The sequence below is a fragment of the Micromys minutus genome (assembly GCF_963924665.1).
Source record: "Micromys minutus genome assembly, chromosome: 14".
NCBI classification, from domain to species: Eukaryota; Metazoa; Chordata; class Mammalia; order Rodentia; family Muridae; genus Micromys; species Micromys minutus.
In genome coordinates this window covers 43,805,222-43,824,436 of record NC_137983.1, presented here as the reverse complement: position 1 = coordinate 43,824,436, position 19,215 = coordinate 43,805,222, and the positions used below count along the sequence as shown (strand labels likewise).

Here is a 19,215-nt window from a genome sequence, read left to right as displayed (position 1 = left end):
AATGGGCATTTATTTTCTCCCAGTTCTGAAAGCTAGGAACGCAAGGTGACAGTTCTCACGGAGAACTCTGGATGCCCTGGCCTCTCCTGCTGGCTGACAGACCATTGCCAGTTTCTTAGCTGGCACCGGACAGAATGCCTCTAAGAGCACTAGTCCTAGTGAACCATGGCTCCATCCTCCGATGCTTATTTAATCTTGTTCCCCAGAGACCCCATTGCCAAATACAGCTTTACTGCAGGGTACAGGGTTAGCACATGAATTCTGAGGGACCACAGAGAAGTAAACATCATTGATGCCTTTCTTTCCCTCTCAGGGTCTTTGCTCTAGATAGGCGAACTATTCCTTTTCTTACAGGGTAGGAGGTGAGGACTGGCCTCAGTGCCCTGTACACATAAACACACATGCTAAGCACATGCACTATACTGAGCAGCATTTTTCTTGGCTTCTATCACCATGCTTTGTTCCATGACAGTTACATTTCACCTCCAACCTCCCACCCACACCTATATGAATACAGCAATCTTAATGTCCTGGAAATGTATCCTAGCCTTGTAAGCTGTCACCGATAGGGGAGGACATGGAGTTCTATGCACTATTCTGCAACCTCTTGTCTGCCTACAATTATTTCATAGTAAAGCTATAAAGTTGGCTCCTCTTTTTAATTAACATGTAATAAATTTATATATCTATGAGACTGTGTGATATTTCATATAGCCAAGTACATTAATCAAATCAGTGCACATATACCATTAAGTCAAGATGGCTCTTGAACCTAAATGCAAAGTCTAAAACTATAAACCTACCAGGAAAGAATCTGTACAAAGTGGGAGCAGCCAAAGCATCAGCCCTAAAAGGACAACGTGGCAGTGGCTTTCATCAAAATCAAAGCCCTGTACTTCTAAGACTCTGTGCATTATTGAAGGAAAACTATTAAGGTGACATTTACAAATCAAGCATCTAACAAATGATACATACCCAAGATAAAGAAGATAGAACTCAATAACAAATAACAATTTTCTAAATAAAGGCAAAGAGCAGATATACACCACAAGATACACAGACGACAAGAACATGCATAGGAGTCTTCTCCACAGCCTTAGACACCAGGGACATGTGCTGAGAAAAATTTAAGGAAATGGGGTGGGTCCCAAAGGCAGCCTGGAGAAGGGCAGAGAGAAGAGGGAGGGAGTGGGAGATGCACATACTGAGGGTATTTGGGAAAGGCATGCTTGTCTAAAATTACACTTATTTATGTTATGTGCATATGTAGATGCACAGTTTAAATGAAGTGACAACTCTTGAGATGATAATGGTCCCTCCAAGAGCCATAAACTACCCTTCAAAGCCCCAGTTCTAAGCATGAGAAGTTTCCTCTCTAGTTGGTGATCAGGAGACTCCAGAGGGCTTAAGGGAAGTCAAGGATTACATCAACCACATAAGACAAGTAAACAGTTTTCTTTTAGGATACAGGCAGGCAAGAAAAACTCTGAAAACAGCACAGTGGACCTTACATCTGAACAAATACAACCTGGATCTAACGGAAGCCCAAGGGGAAACGGTTCAATGGGCATACTGAGAGGAACGTAGCAGGGCAACAGCAACATTGAAGGTGGACGCAGCTGAGGGTCAGACACATTGGGATCCACAGTTGAAAGGCACAAGTGCTTAGAGGAGAAAGGATGCAGACACTGAGGATGCTGGAGTATGAATCAGCTTCACGTCATAAATAAGTCCAGCTCAATAAGTATGGCTTTAATAGCAGGACCATGGTGAGCACATAAAGAAACTGAACGCCTTTCTGGCCCACAGAGAGGGCCAGGTGACCACTACCAGGACTCAAGACCTGCCAGCAGATGGCTGAGCTTCCAGAACAGCCTCACAAGTGCTCTCCCACCTGAGCCCACAGGAGACAGAACCAAGTCACTGCTATCAGAACTCACTGCCTGCGCACAGAGGCAAACACCCAGGAGCAATCTCTGTCCTGAGCCCACGGGCCTCAGACCAACAGGAGAGACAAGCTCCAGTCAGAGACAATAAGATCACCTAACATCATAGATAACAAGATGGCAAGAGGCAAGTGCAAGAACCTAAGCAACGGAAACCAAGACAACCTGGCAACATCAGAACCCAGCTCTCCCACCACAGCAAGTAGTGGATTTCCCAACATTCCAGAAAAACAAGACTTAGACTTAAAATCATACTTCATGATGATGAAGGAGATTTTCGAGATGTGCATGAATTACAGGAAAACGAGAACACACGTAAACAAAAGCACTTAAAGAAAAAACACAAAAATCACTCAAAGAACTACAGGAAAACAAAACCAAACAGGTGAATGAATTGAAAACAAAAATAGGAACAATAAAGATATCACAAAAAGAGACAATCCTGGAGATAGAAAACCTAAGAAAGAAATCAGGAGTCATAAACACAAGCATCACAAACAGAATACAAGAGATGGAAGAGAGAATCTCAGGGGCGGATGACAACATAGAAAACATCGACACAACAATCAGAGAAAATGCAAAAACCAAAAAGCTCCTAACCCAAAACATCCAGAATATCCAGGACACAATGAAAAGACCAAACCTAAGGATAATAGGTGTAGAAGAGGGCAAAGACTCCCAACTAACAGACCCACTAAATATCTTCAACAAAATCATAGACGAAAACTTCCCTATCCTTAAGAACGAGATGACCATGAACATACAAGAAGCCTACAGAACTCCAAATACACTGGCCCAGAAAAGAAAGAAACTCTTCCTGACACATAATAGTCAAAACACCAAATGTTCAAAACAAAGAAAGAATCCTAAAAGCAGTAACGGAAAAAGGACAAATAACATATAAAGGTAGACTGATCAGAATTACACCAGACTTCTCAACAAAGACTATGAAAGCTAGTAGATCCTGGACAGACATCACACAGATATTAAGAGAACACAAATGCCAGCCCAGGTTGTTATATCCAGCAAAACTTTCAATTACCATAGATGGGGAGACCGAAATATTCCAGGACAAAACCAAATTTACACAATATCTATCTACAAATCCAGCCTTACAAAGAAAGGATAATAGATGAAAAAAATCCAACACAAAAAGGGAACTACATCTAAGGAAAAGCAAAAAAAATAATCATTCAAGAAAACCAAAAAAAGAAAAGCACACAAACGTAAGTCTACCTCTAACAACAAAAATAACAGGAAACAACAATTATTATTCCTTAATATCTCTTAACATCAATGAATTCAATTACCCAATAAAGAGACACAGACTATCAGACTGGATAGGTAAACAGGATCCAGCATTTTACTGTATACAGGAAACTCATCTCAGAGACAAAGACAAACACTACCTCAGAGTAAAAGGCTGGGAAAAAACCTTCCAAGCAAATGGTCCCAGAAAACAAGCTGGAATAGCTATTCTAATATTGAATAAAATAGATTTTCAACCAAAAGTTATTAAAAAAAGATAAGGAAGGATACTTTTTACTCATTACAGGAAAAAAATCTATCAAGATGAACTCTCAATCCTGAACATCTATGCACCAAGGACAACCACATTCATAAAAGTAATCCTACTAAAGCTCAAAGCATATATTGTACCACATACAATAATAGTGGGAGACTTCAATACCCCACTCTCATCAATGGACAGATCATGGAAACAGTAACAGAACAGAGACACAGTGAAACTAGCAGAAGTTATGAACCAATTGGAATTAACAGACATCTACAGAACATTTCATCCTAAAACAAGAAAATATACCTTCTTCTCAGCACCTCATGGTACCTTCTCCAAAACTGACCACATAGTTGGTCACAAAAAAAGGCCTCAAATTATATAAGAAGATCAAAATACTCCTATGCATCCTATCAGATCACCATGGACAAAGGCTGGTCTTCAATAACAACAAAAACAAAAACAAAAAAAAAGAAGAAGAAGAAGAAGCCCACATACACATGGAAGCTGAACAATGCTCTGCTCAATGATAGCTTGGTAAAGGAAGAATTAAAGAAAGAAATCAAGGATTTTTTAGAATAACGAAAATGAAAGCATAACATTCCCAAACTTATGGGATGCAATGAAAGCAGCACTGAGAGGAAAACTCATAGCTCTGAGTGCCTCCAAAAAGAAACTGGAGAGAGCATACACTAGCAACCTGACAGCACAGCTGAAAGCTCTAGAACAAAAGAAAGCAGATACACCCAAGAAAAATAGATGGCAGGAAATAATAAAACTCAGAGTAAAAATCAACCAAGTAGAAACAAAAAGAACTATATAAAGAATCAACAAAACCAGGAGCTGGTTCTTTGAGAAAATCAATAGGATCGATAAATCCTTAGCCAGACTAACTAGAGGGTACAGAGAGAGCATCCAAATTAACATAATCAGAAACGAAAGGGGAGACATAACAACAGAAACTGAGGAAATTCAAGAAAGCATCAGAAACTATTACAAAAGCCTATACTCAAAAAAAAAAAAAAAAAAAAAAAAAAAACTGGAAAATCTGGAGGAAATGGACAAATTTCTAAACAGATACCAGGTACCAAAGTTAAATCGAGATCAGATAAACCATCTAAATAATCCCATAACACCTAAAGAAATAGAAGCAGTCATCAAAAACCTCCCAAGCAAAAAAAAAGTCCAGGACCAGATAAGTTCAGTGCAGAATTCAATCAGACTTTCATAGAAGACCTAATACCAATACTCTTCAAACTATTCCACAAAACAGAACAAAAGGAACAGTACCATTCTTCAAAGCCACAATTACTCTCATTCCTAAACCACACAAAGACCCTACAAAGAAAGAGAACTTCAGACCAATTTCCCTCATGAACCTTGATGCAAAAATATTCAATAAAATTCTTGCAAACTGAATCCAAGAACACATCAAAACAATCATCCACCATGATCAAGTAGGCTTCATCCAGGGATGCAGGAATGATTCAATATACAGAAATTCATCAATGTAATCCACCATATAAACAAACTCAAAGGAAAAAACCACATGATCATCTCACTAGATGCTGAGAAACCGTTTGACAAAATTCAACATCTCTTCATGTTAAAAGTCTTGGAGAGATCACAAATCCAAGATCCATACCTAAACATAGTAAAAGCAATATACAGCAAGCTGTTAGCCAACATCAAACTAAATGGTGAGAAACTTGAAGCAATCACACTAAAATCAGGGACTAGACAAGGCTGCCCACTCTCCCCCTATCTATTCAATATAGTATTGGAAGTTCTGGTCAGAGCAATTAGACAACAAAAAGAAGTCAAAGGGATACAAATTAGAAAAGAAGAAGTCAAAATATCACTATTTGCAGATGATATGATAGTATACTTAAGTAATCCCAAAAATTCCACCAGAGAACTTTTACAGCTAATAAAAAACTTCAGCAAAGTTGCTGAATATAAAATTAACTCAAACAAATCAGTCACCTTCCTCTACTCAAAGGATAAGCAGGCTGAGAAAGAAATTAGAGAATCGACACCCTTCACAATAGTCACAAAAATAAACTACCTTGGGGTGACCCTAACCAAGCAAGTGAAAGATCTGTATGACAAAAACTTCAAGTCTCTGAAGAAGGAAACTAAAGAAGATCTTAGAAGATGAAAAGATATCCCATTTTCATGGATTGGAAGGATCAACATTGTAAAAATGGCCATCTTGCCAAAAGCAATCTATAGATTCAATGCAATCCCCATCAAAATTCCAACTCAATTCTTCATAGTGTTGGAAAGAGCAATTTGCAAATTCATCTGGAATAACAAAAAACCTAGAATAGCTAAATCTATTCTCAAAAATAAAAAAGAACTTCTGGGGAAATCACCATCCCTGACCTCAAGCTAGCTATATTACAAAGCAACTGTGATAACTGCATGGTATTGGTACAGAGATAGGCAGGCAGATCAATGGAACAGAACTTAAGACCCAGAAATAAACTCACACACCTATTGTGTTAATTGATCTTTGACAAAGGAGCTGAAAACATTCAATGGAAAAAAACAGCCTCTTCAACAAATGGTGTTGGTTCAACTGGCAGTAAGCATGCAGAAGAATGCAAATCGATCCTTTCTTATCTCCTTGTACAAAGTTCAAGTGCAAGTGGATCAAAGACCTCCACATAAAACCATATACACTGAAACTAATAGAGGAGAAAGTGGAAAAAATCTTAGAACACATAGGCACAGGGGAAATTTTCCTGAACAGAACTCTAATGGCTTATGCTCTAAGATCAAGAATCGACAAATAGCACCTCAAGAAATTGCAGTTTCTGTAAGGCTAAGGACACAGTCAAGAACACAAAACAGTAGGCAACAGATTGGGAAAGGATCTCTACCAATCCTACATCTGATAGAGGTCTAATATCCAATATATACAAAGAACTCAAGAAGTTAGACTACAGAGAATCAAATAATCCTATTAAAAATAAATGGAGTACAGAGCTAAACAAAGAATTCTCAATTGAGGAATATCAAATGGCTGAGAAGCACCTAAAGAAATGCTCAACATCCCTAGCCATCAAGGAAATACAAATCAAAACAACCCTGAGATTCCATCTCACACCAGTCAGAATGGCTAAGATCAAAAACTCAGATGACAGCAGATGCTGGCGAGGATTCGGAGAAAGAGGAACACTCCTCCACTGTTGGTGGGGTTGTAAACTGGTACAACCACTCTGGAAATCAGTTTGAAGGTTCCTCAGAAAATTGGACATAGTACTACCTGCAGACCCTGCTATTCCACTCCTGGGCATATACGCCAAAGATGCTCCAACATATAACAAGGACACATGCTCTACCATGCTCATAGCAGCCTTATTTATAATCATCAGAAGCTAGAAAGAACCCAGATGTCCTTCAACAGAGGAATGAATACAGAAAATGTGGTACATTTACACAATGGAGTACTACTCAGCTATTAGAAATAATGACTTCAAAAAAAATTCCTAGGTAAATGAATGGAACTAGAGACTATCATCCTGAGTGAGGTAATCCAGTCAGAAAAGAACACACATGGTATGCATTCACTGATCAGTGGATTGTAGCCTCAGGAAGCATAGAATACCCAAGAAACAATTCACAAACCTTATGAAGGTCAAAAAGAAGGTTGCCTCAGTCCTTCTTAGAAGGAAGAACAAAAGACTCACAGGAGGAAATACAAGGTCAATTAGAGGAAGAGGGATTGAAGAAAAGATCATTCAGAGGCTGCCTCACCCAGGATCCACCCCATAGGCAGCCACCAAATCCAAGCACTATTGCTGATGCCAAGTAGTACTTACTGGCAGGAACCAGATAAAGATGCCTCCTCAGGGATTCTGTCAGAGTCATACAGATACAGCTAAGCATGCTTGCAGCTAATCACTGGACTAAAAATGGGGACCCCGATGAGGACCCCTAAAGAAAGGACTGAAGGAGCTGAAAGTGGTTGCAACCTCATGGGAAGAACATTATCAATCAACCAAACCCTCCACAACTCCCATGGACTAAAACACCGACCACTGAGCACACACTGAGAGACGCATGGCTCCAGGTGCCTATGTAGCTGAAGATAGCAGTGTCTGGTATCAGTGGGGGAAGAGACCTTTGGTCCAGGGAGGCATGTTTTCCCAATGTAGGGGAATGCCAAGGCAATGGGGTGGAGAGGGTGATTAGGAGGGAGTGCAGCTTCCCAAAGACAAATGGAGGGGGTGGGGGGATGGGAGCAGGGTAGGAGAAAGAGATACCATCTCAAATGTAAATACAGAGTATCTAATAAAATAAAAACAACAACAACAAAAAGAAAGAAATTGAACAACTGTGCAATGCCAGTAACAAATAATTCAATAGTTACAATAAAAATAGAAGATGGATGGGTATAATTTAAAAAGAAGGGACCATAGTGCTTGCATGAAGTCATGGCATCATGAGTTAAACTCCCAGGAGCTGACCAGTCCCAGAAACATGTCCATAACACAAGAGCAAGCTCCATGTTCCCACTAAAGCCCCACAGTCCTCTGAAGACTTGACTGACCTTTGGTGTTCCACAGTCACACTCCTCCCCAGGGTCCACCAGCTTGTTACCACAGGAGGGCGCACTGTAGGCTTCGTCAGGCTTCGGGATGTTAAGCAGGCAGCTTCCTCCCTTGTTCAAGGTTAATTTCTCAAAGTCCTCTGCACTGCAACTGCTGAAGTTTCTGGACCCTCTACAATAAACAGCAAGAAAGAGATCTCACATCACAGTCACTGTTACCTTAAAAGTGCTTAGTCAAATCTTTAACCAATAAGAAGTAAATACTGTAAAAAGCAGAAAATAAACAAAAGTAAGCAAAAATGAGATCATGTATCGCTAATAAACATAGGAATCACTTAATAACTACATAGTTCACCATTAAAGTTACATGTTGTGCTGTGCCCCCATGAGAATATCTCCCAAGCACATCACTTTTTAATGCACTGAACCAAAAATCGGAATCCTTTCAACTGACAGAGACCTTAAAATTTTACCTAGTCTCATTCAGGACTGGGCTTTCATTTCTCTAAAATGCTCCATCCCTACTGCTGGGAGTTACTGTGTGTTTCCTAATCCTGTTATCTGCAGGATGCTGCACTTGTCTCCCCTTCCCCAATTCATATACTGGGAGCTATGAGAAAACCACAGATGGGTGATTCCAGACTGTTCAGCCACTGCGGTGGTTTGAATGAGAATGGCCCTCATGGGGTCATATATCTGAATAGATTTTTCTGTCTTTGTCTCTGTGTCTGTCAGTCTCTGTCTGTCTGTCTGTCTCCCCCTACCATCTGTGTATATGTGTCTGTGTGTGCATGAGTGTGTGAGTGTGTGTGTGTGTGCACGCGCGCGCGCGCGTGTGTGTGTGTGTGTGTGTGTGTGTGTGTGTGTGTGTGTCCCTCTGTCTCTGGGTTTCTGTCTTTGTCTCTCTGTGTGTCTGAGTCTCTCTCTGTCTCTCTTGTATGTCTCTCTGTCTCTATCTCTCTCTCTTCCTCCCCCACCCAATCTTATAAAGTGACTATCCACCATAAATGTTGACTGGAGCACACAGATACTATTTGATAAGCAGTGATATTTGCACAGTTTGTTATCTGGTCAGTTGGGGGCAGTGACTTTATCCCTTGTAAAACTCTGTTACAGATTTCTATAAAGTACCCATTTATCCCTTCATGTGATGCTGTCTGTGCTGGTCAATAAACACAGAGCAAATCCTTAGTTAGGGACAGACATGCACACACACACACACACACACACACACACACACACACACACATTCAGAGACACACAAGGACAGACAGGGACATGTTCACAAGACAGCATTCAGGCAGACAGAATTTAGATTCATACCATCTACATCCAAACTGGGATGTCCCAAGACACCATGAAGTAGAGAATTCAAACCTGGACTCACTCAGTAAAAAGGCATTGAGGAGAAATGTTTTCGCTTCTCTCTCTACTGTGATACCGTCCCAAGACTGCTGACTCCGAGTTTATTATTAAAGCATTCAGACCAACCACATTTTGTTCCTGTGGGAGGCATGTGTGAGGAACACATGAGGAGCAGTCAGGATATGTGAAGAACATCTTAACTCACAGGAGGTCTCTTCGGTGACTTAATCCACACACACAGTAACTACGTGTTACCAGTCCTGTTGATCATCTTTACTTTTGAAAATTTGTAGGAAATATACCTATAAGCCAGGAATTGTTGACAAGCCCATATTTTGTTAAAATATTATCTGGGATAGTCATCTACCTGTCTACCTACTACTCTCACTATCTGGTAACCTAAACTTTGGGTATGATGTCATTGCTAAGGCCAAGATCAAGAAATTTCCCTGGATGGTTTTATGTCTTGTGTGCCCAGGTCTTTTATCTATTTTGCCATAATGTGCATGAAATGTAAATATATAATTTTATTCTCTAGTATTTGGGGGGAAAGTTCTTCTTGGGAAGTATTTGCAAACCATGTATCTGACAAAGGGTTAATAATTAAATATATAAGGAAAAGTCAATATTAGAAAATACCTCAAAGATGAGAAAATGGTCTTGAAGACACATTTTCAGATGGAGACAATAAATGCCTAAGAGCTTACTTGAAAGGCTGGTCAGCATCACTAATCACCAAGGAAATGCAAAGCAAACTAACTACAAACCATCCATCCCTTAGCCCTGCTCAGTGGCTGTTACAAAACCCTAATAGAGAAGTTTAGGTAAGCCAGTGAAAAAAAGCAAACCCAGCAGAAAACAGCATGGTATTCCTAAACAAATTAACAGAGATGCTGAAAGACCCAGAAATCCATCCTCTGCTACAAACCCAAGAGAAAACAGGTCTCCATCATAAAGACATCTGTACTCTCTTGTTCAGCATTAATCACTGAAGCCAAGACCTGGGAACAACCTGAATGATCATCAATGGACAAACAGATAAGCATACTACAGCATGCGTGCGTGCATTCCATTACACGTGTGCTCATATGGTGTGTTTGTGCATGCATATACATGTATGTGCACATATATTCTTCACCCTCAGAAAAGGAGACCCACACTATCTGCCACAAAATGAATAAACTTCAGGGATTCTGTGCTGGTAAAATAGGCCAGACACACAGAAAGTATTACAGAATCTCGGTCATACGTGAAACTGTAAAAGGAAAAGATGAGCAGAGTAGGAATTCAGACAGCTGGGAGGGGCGGATGGGGACGGAGGTGAGAGGATGGTGTCAGCAGAGACTGGCCACACAGAGACCACGAATGATGTGAGCACCGCCACCACTGCTACAGAATACATGGGGTTTTGCTAGAGGAATAGGTTCTAGGTTCTTCTGACTGACACAAAAAAAGTCTGGGAAACTGTGTGGGAGAACTGATATGTTGATCCCCCTGGCAACAGTAACATTTCACCACCTATGTGCAGTGTGCACAATCCCAGCACTCAAAAAACTGAGGCTACCCTGGGCTACAGAGAAAGACTGTCTCAAAAGCAGTAAATATCTATTTTGGTTTTTTTTTAATACAGAGTACTGAAATTAAAGTCATATGCCAACCCCACCCAGCTACATTACAGATTTTAAATTACACATAAATTATAGATTTTAACTTACCTATATAAATTACATATCAATTACAGGTGTTAAGGTACCTATATATATAAATATAATGTACATAGCATAGCTATGTTATTTATAATATACATGCATGTGCTGTATAATGTATGTGTATATACCATGTATCATTTGTCCACATGTATCTAAAACTGATAATATATATGTATGATAGGCATGTGTATACAAACACATATAATAAAAAAAAACAATACAAAGGTGAAGTGACTTGTGGGAAGAAAGATTCCCCCACAAGTTCTGAACAATAGAACCCCATTTTGCATTGTCCCCATTACTTCTGAAGCCACTGTGGAACCTGTTGAAGCTATCAAACATGTGCTCATCCGCCAGTACCTGCAGGTTATCTGTTTGCACAAGGTACTCTCCTCAGTCCAAGGGCAGAGCCATGAAGCACGGCAGAAACCCCTTCTGTAAAGGTCACACTAGTGAAGGTAGCAGACTAAAAACCCTGGTGGATAATTTAGTTGGAATGAGAGGAGGTGGTGATAGTCTAGAGAAAAGGGAAGCACAGAATTACAGGAGGCTGGGGGTAGCCAGACCAGAGGACGGCCAGTCCAACGACTTTACACATCATGACACATCAGTCAAAACTGGACATCTGGGGAAAGAACATCACAGACAGAAAGAAGTCATGAACAAATACTATACGGCACAGCAGCACGTCCCAGGACTGATAAGGAAGTAGTAAATAAGAAAATGAATGAGACTGAGCAAAGACGAGGAGACCACAGTGAACAATGGCTCTTGAATGAAACACAGTCACTGTGAATAAGGCATGAGACCAAACAAAACACACGCCCTTTGACTCACACCAGCAGGCTCACCACTGCTGCTAGGATAAACAGGAAGACTGAAACAGGGCTCTCCCAGAATCCACTCCACAGACGGTGAGTCAGAATGGAACCCTTGGGACCAAGGAAGCACATGAGAATGAAAGACTTCAGGCTGGCTGACAGGAAAAGTCAGCAGCAGTGGATGTAGGGGGACATCTGTGGGGACAACCAGGCACGAAACGACCAGCCATCAAGTAAAACGGGATTGGAATGGCTGACCTCCCCTCACTGACTGTGGCTTCCACACAGCTCGTGGGATGCTGCTATCTGTAGAACATCTTCATCAGACAACCATGGTGTTGGGCCAGCGTGTGTTTATCCTACACACTGGTCCCTGCAGTGTCCAGCCATAGCAAAGGCTATTTAAAGAGGCTTCCTGATCAGCAGTTGAACCCCATTTTTCTCATAAACAATGCTTGAAAATGTGACCCTAGAGCAAGGTACAAAAAAATATATATATATTGGTTCCAACTACAAGAAAATTAACATAGTACCAAAAAATCTTAACAAAATCATAAGCATGTGTGGCTATTTATAGCAGGTAGAAGCTGGAATTTTGAAACATAACCTTCTATTGGTGACAGCAAATGTCCTAAGAAGGCTTTGAGGCAAAAAGAGGAAAGATAATCCTCCATCAGCTATCACAGAATAGCACACAGCAGAGAGGAAAATATCTCTACCTCTGCCTGTTACTCTAGATGGTACAAAAATTATGATTTAAAACATCTCCCCTCCCCCACTTTTCACTAGGCAAGTTCTGAAGTTACTCTAAAATGAAATGAGCAACGAAGGAAGTGACCAACCAGGATATGACCAAAAATGGCACTTGTTATAACCCATTACTTACACTGCTACTCTTTCTGTGAATAATCAGGAGTGAACAGAACATGTTTTCACCACGACCATCCTTGTCCCAAAGGCCCATGACTAAGGAATGCAGGAAGGAGACTAAAGGCACAGGAGAAGGGAGAGGTACCCATTATGGAGGAGGCGGGGCAGACTTAACAGGACAGGGGCCATGGGTACCCATATCCCACTTCCAAAGCACCTAGGCACTCAGCTTCACACAACTGCCTCGGCCATCCCCTCCAGAGGGCAACTGGTCCAAATCCGGCCCTTACAGGCCTGAACTGGAATTGCAGACTTCACCTCACCATCAATGCAGTTGCTCAGAGAAGATTTCAAAACCCATCCCACCAACAAAGAAACACTGACTGATGGGTACTTTTAAATCTAATGAGCATTGCTGTACTTTTTCTTTCTTTTTGCATAACAATTTTTATTAGATATTCTCTGCATTTACATTTCAAATGTTATCCCCTTCCCCCCCCCATTCCCATCTCCCCTCCCCCTCCCCTTGCTTCCATGAAGGTGCTCCCTCTCCCAACCACTTTCTCCACCTCAGCACTTTGGCATTCCCCTACACTGGGAAAATGAGCCTTCACTGGACCAAAGGCCTCTCCTCCCACTGATGCCAGAGAATGCCATCCTCTGCTGCATATGCACCTGGAGCCATGGGTCTCTCCATGTGTGCTCAATGGTTGGTGATTTAGTCCCTGGGAGCTATATGTTGGTTGATAATGTTGTTCCACCCATGGGGTTGCAAACCCTTTCAGCTCCTTCAGTCCTTTCTCTAGCTCCTTCATTAGGGTCCCCGTGTTCAGTCTGATGGTTTGCTGCAAGCATCTTCAACTATATCAGTATGGCTCTGTCAGAGCCTCTGAGGAGGCATCCATATCTGGCTCTTGCCAGTAAGCACTTCTTGGTCTCAGCAATAGTACTTGAGTTTGGTGGCTGCATATGGGGTGAATCCCCAGGTAAGACAGTCTCTGAGTGATCTTTCTTCAATCCCTGTTCCTCTATTTGTCCCTGTATTTCCTCCCGTGTTTTGTTCTCCCTTGTATTATACTTTTTCTAATTTGACAATATTTTCATTTAATTTCCTGTATCTTAGGTTTGAATCCTTGCATACACGTCATAGAGTGTTGTTGCTTAGTCCGTTGGGTTGTCTGTATGTCCATCCACCCAGTGACTATTGGGCACTCTAGCATTCACAGCTCTCATGCTTCTTCTCTCACTCTCTCCCTTTCCTTCCTTTCTGTACACTTAACTACATTCGACTCAACCTTCTGCAGTGGCAAAATAAACAATTCAAGACAATGTAACTCCTCTGAAACTCTGTACACTTGAGTGGTGGCACCTGAGAGTTCGTGACATGAAGTCCCATAAAGAGAAATTAATAGAATGATTTTATGTTTAAAGAGACAAACAGTCAAACTAAAAAACAACAACAACAAAAACTCACTGGACAGTCTCTGAAGACAAGGTGTAGGAACTGAGACAATCCACCAAGAACAAAGACAAAATAACAAACAGGTAGGCAGCAGTGGAAATTCCAGGATCTACGCCTGACACCGCACACCACAGACACAGACGGAGGAGAATCTTGTTCTGCAGGCATAGAAATGAAGGAGGGACAGATGGGAAGGAGGGACATTTGCAGAAATGAAAGGAAAGGGATAAATGGGGAATTATACTATAAATTCAAAAAATAACAATTTTTTTTAAAAAGAAAGTGTGCCAAATAAGCCATGAGGAGCTCCCCCCATGACCTCTGCATCAGCTCCTGCCTCCAACTTCCCACCCTGGTTTCCCTCAGTGATAGACTGTGTTATGGAACCGTAAGCTAAAATAAGCCCTTTCCTGCCTTAGCTGCCTTTGCTCATGGTGTTTTATCACAGCAGTAGAAACCCTAGCCAAGACAATCAGATGCGAACAGGAAAGGAGAAAAATCAAAGAATCCCTGTATGCAGACATTATGCTTTTATGACTAAGAGACCCTCAAGACTCCCTCTGGAAATTCTTAAAACTCATAAACCCTTTCAGCCAAGTAGCAGGATACAAAATAAGTATACAAAAAAATCAGTGGCTGTTCTATATACCAATAACCATACTGAGAAAAAAAAATCAGGGAAAAGATCTCATTAACAGTAGCCTCAAAAAATAAAATTAAGTACATTGGAATATCCCTAACCAATGATGTGAAAGTCATCTATAATAAAAATGTTAAAACACTGAAAAAAGAAATTGAAGCCACTGGAAAAAGAAAAGCCCTCTTGTGCATGGATTGGAAGAATCATGCTGAGAAAATAGCCTTCCAAAATCAAGCTAGAGATTCAATATAATCCCTGCCAAAGTTCCAGTGGCAAAAACAAAAAAATCAATCTTAAAAATCATATGAAAGCACAAAAAATACCAGATAAGCAAAGCAATCCTTAGCAAAAAGAACACTTGTGGAGGAATCAACATGCTTGACTTCAAGTCACACGGCAGAGCCATGGTAGTAAGACTTGTATGGTACACACACAAAACAGAAGGGAGATTAATGAAATAGAACAGAACGCCCAGACAGGGTCCTCTAGTCTACATACACAATCCATCTGATTATTGATAGAGTTGCCAAAAAGACCCATTGAAGAAAACACATGGTGCTGGGAAAATTAAAGTACTACATGCAGCAGAAAGGAACTGAATCTTGTATGGTTCAGGAGTCTGAAGGGGGTGGAGGAGAGGTAGTGGGAGAATGGAGGTCCCCCTGGGAGAGCAGGCTGCTTGGGGTGGCTTGGCTTGGCCCAGGATGCCCAGCCAGCAGGAAAGATGGGTGGCGGAAGGAAAGTTAACCATATGGCTCAGGAGTCTCAAGTCTGATGGAGATGGGGGAAGAGGCAGCAGGAAAATGGAGGTCCCCTGAGACAGCAGGCTGCTCAAGGTGACCTTAGCTGTGACTCACTACACTGGGGATATGGAACCTGAAGAGGCTAGCTTCCTGTAGCCAGGCAAAAACTCCAGTAGAGTAAGAGAGACACCAACCCACTCACCAAATAGTCAACCCAAAATTTATCCTGTGTACAAGAAATCTAGGCCCAAGGGATGGAGCAGAGACTGAGGAAATGGCCGACCAGTAACCGGCCCAACTAGAGACCCATCCCATGGGCAAGCACAAATCTTGACAATATTAATGATACTCTGTTATGCTTTACAGATAGGAGCATGTTTCCCCTGAGAGGCTCCACCCAGCAGCTGACTCAGATACAAACACCTACGGCTAAACAGTGGATGGAGCTTAAGAGGAAGGGTCACAGGCTCAAAGGGATAGAAACTCTACAGGAAGTCCAACAGAGTCAACTAACTGGGACCCTTGTCTCTCAAAGTCTGAACCACCAACCAAAGAGCATACACAGGTGAGAACTAGGCCTCCTGCGAATATGTAGCAGATGTGCAGCTTGGTCTTCGTGTGGGTCCCAAACAACTGGAACAGGGCTGTCCCCAAAACTGTTGCCTGTTCAAAGGATAGGTTCTTCTAGCTGGGCTACCTTGTCTGGCCTCAGTGGGAGAGAAAGCGCCTAGCCTCAAAGAGACTTGAATACCAGGGTGGAGGGACACCCAAGGGAGGCCCCACCCGATCAGAGGAGAAGGGGGGGAGATGAAGCAAGAATTGTGGGAAGGGGTGGCCAGGAGGGGGCAGTAATCGAAATGAAAAGTAAGTAAGTAAAAAAATAAATAAATTTCAAAAAAGAAAAAAGAAACTGAATCTTACCACTCACCTGCACAAAACTCAACTCCAAAAGGATGAAGAACCTTAACATAAGGCCCAAAACTCTAACTACTAGAGGAAAAAGTAAAGAACATAGTTTAAGCTATAGTCACAGGTAAAAACTTTCTGAATGAGATCTTGCTCATCTATAAAATAAAGGCCAGTAACTGACAAATGAGAATTCTTGAAGCTAAACTATTTCTGTATTAAATTTTATTTCCCTAATAGCTAAAGATGCTGGATGGTTTTTTTTTTTTTCTTAGATACTTTCTTCTTTAAACTCTGTTTCTATTTCCTTTGGGTCATTTGTTTTCTTGACTTGTTTTTAATCTTTTGTCAGACATACAGCTGGCTAAGACTCTCTTCGACTGTCTGGGCTTCGTTTTCACTCAAACAATTGTTTCCTTGACTATACAAATCTTTCTTGTTTTATTAGGTCCCACTTGTCAATTCTTGTCTATAGACTGTCCTGAAGTTTGTATTTTAATATTAATTCCACTTCCCCAAGAAGGGCTGGCTAATCACGTGACTTCGACTGAACCTTCCCATTTTAATTAGTAAAATAAAGGAAAGCCAGTGACTGGGCAGGGTGAGGGAAGTGGAAGGTCTAAGAGGTCAAAGGACAAGAGGTCAGAGGTCAGAGAGCTCAAGGGAAGATCTCAGCAGCATGGAGCTTCCCAAGAACCAGGTAGACCCAGGTGGTATTTATTAGTGTTAAAAGGCTAAGAACATTAAGTATTTTATAGGTCTAGCATCTTATATGAAGGACAGTTTGTATCTTTATCTATTTGATGTAATCTTGTTGTGTAGGGGGTTTGTGGATTGAGAGTTGAACATATAAACCTGTATGAAAAGCTATTGGGCTGTAGAGTTGTGTTTGTGTGGGATTAGGTGGTACAGAAATACCCTTGGACTAAGGCGGCGGCAGAGACCAGGTGGAAGAAAACCGCCAAGGGAAGGGAACTGCATGGACAAGTTGGGCTGTGCTGGCTCAGACCGGGCGCCAGAGGAGTGTGGGACTCCAAATTAAAACCAAGCTTGAGGAGTGAGACCTCAGGGCCCGTAAAGAGATAAACAAATTAATATTTTTTCATATTTACTGCAACATTTGTCCTTATTTTATGCGCAGGTAGAGTCCCAGTCAGCATCTTTCCCATACCTGTACCTTACAGGATGCTCCATGTCCCACACCTGGACCTTACAGGATGCTCCATGTCCCACACCTGGACCTTACAGGATGCTCCATGTCCCACACCTGGACCTTACAGGATGCTGCCTGTCCCACACCTGGACCTTACAGGATGCTCCATGTCCCACACCTGGACCTTACAGGATGCTGCCTGTCCCACACCTGGACCTTACAGGATGCTCCATGTCCCACACCTGGACCTGACAGGATGCTGCCTGTCCCACACCTGGACCTTACAGGATGCTCCATGTCCCACACCTGGACCTTACAGGATGCTCCATGTCCCACACCTGGACCTTACAGGATGCTCCATGTCCCACACCTGGACTTTACAGGATGCTGCCTGTCCCACACCTGGACCTTACAGGATGCTGCATGTCCCACACCTGGACCTTACAGGATGCTGCCTGTCCCACACCTGGACCTTACAGGATGCTCCATGTCCCACACCTGGACCTGACAGGATGCTGCCTGTCCCACACCTGGACCTGACAGGATGCTCCATGTCCCACACCTGGACCTGACAGGATGCTGCCTGTCCTATGTTTTCTTGTAGCAGTTTCAGTGGTTCAGGTTCTGCATTCAGTCAGCAGTCCCACACAGATGTGATGTATATGACCCATAACAATGGCCAACACCAAAAATATCCCTGAAGGTGCAGTACTGTTATATTTTAGTGGTAACCAGCAGAAAACTAATTGGACTTGGCTTAGCCAAGTGGAAAGGATGCATGCCTGGTACTATAAACGCTTTGACTGATTATATACTGTTGCAAGGAGAGAAACTTGGCACAGGGACTATGGAGGGTCAGACACAGAAAACAGAAGTACCGTATCCAGTTATCCCACTGCTGGTCAAGCACACAGAGGATGCTATCCTCCTACAGAGGTATGTGTACATTAGTACACACCGCCACTTCATTCACAACAGCAAGGAAACAGCGTCCACCTGAATGTCCTGAGCAGATCAGGAAAAGGAGGTACACGTAAACAATGTACAGAAGAATTGGTGGCAGTAAACCATATGCCAAGTGAGTTAGCCCAGGCTCAAAGAGAAACATCACTTTCTCTCTCATACATGGATCCCAACTTTGAAGTTAGACTTGTGTCTCTAATGTGGAGTGTCTACAAAGGTAAGGAATCTAAAACACGCCCCTGGGAAAGGGAGGAGAGACGTCTTAATGAAGAATGATCTAAGAACACATGTAATAGAAGGGGTGGGTATACTGAGAGGAGGAAATGAGGAGTGTGTAACCAGATATGAGGATGTAGGAAACACTGGTGGAAACCCACTATTTTGGAAGCTAATTGTAAATTATATTTGAAAGGGGCAGGGGGTGTCTGAATGAAGGGGTGACCAATGCTATTCCCAGAACATAGTTATCAAATGAAAATCTCAGTGCTAACCACCAACTACTTTCCTAAAAGTAATTGGTCAGAAAGGTCCAAGAGGCCTCAAACCCAGACAGGTTATTA

General features: G+C 41.9%; 1 protein-coding gene across 1 annotated transcript in view; it reads right to left on the bottom strand.

The window, feature by feature from the left end:
• ADAM9 (ADAM metallopeptidase domain 9) overlaps positions 1-19,215 on the bottom strand; it is a 73,610-nt gene that overhangs the window by 29,682 nt on the left and 24,713 nt on the right. Inside the window, exon 12 of the mRNA XM_080928990.1 lies at positions 8,024-8,195. Within this exon, the coding sequence (XP_080785116.1) occupies positions 8,024-8,195 (172 nt within the window). The remainder of the gene's footprint in view (positions 1-8,023; positions 8,196-19,215) is intronic.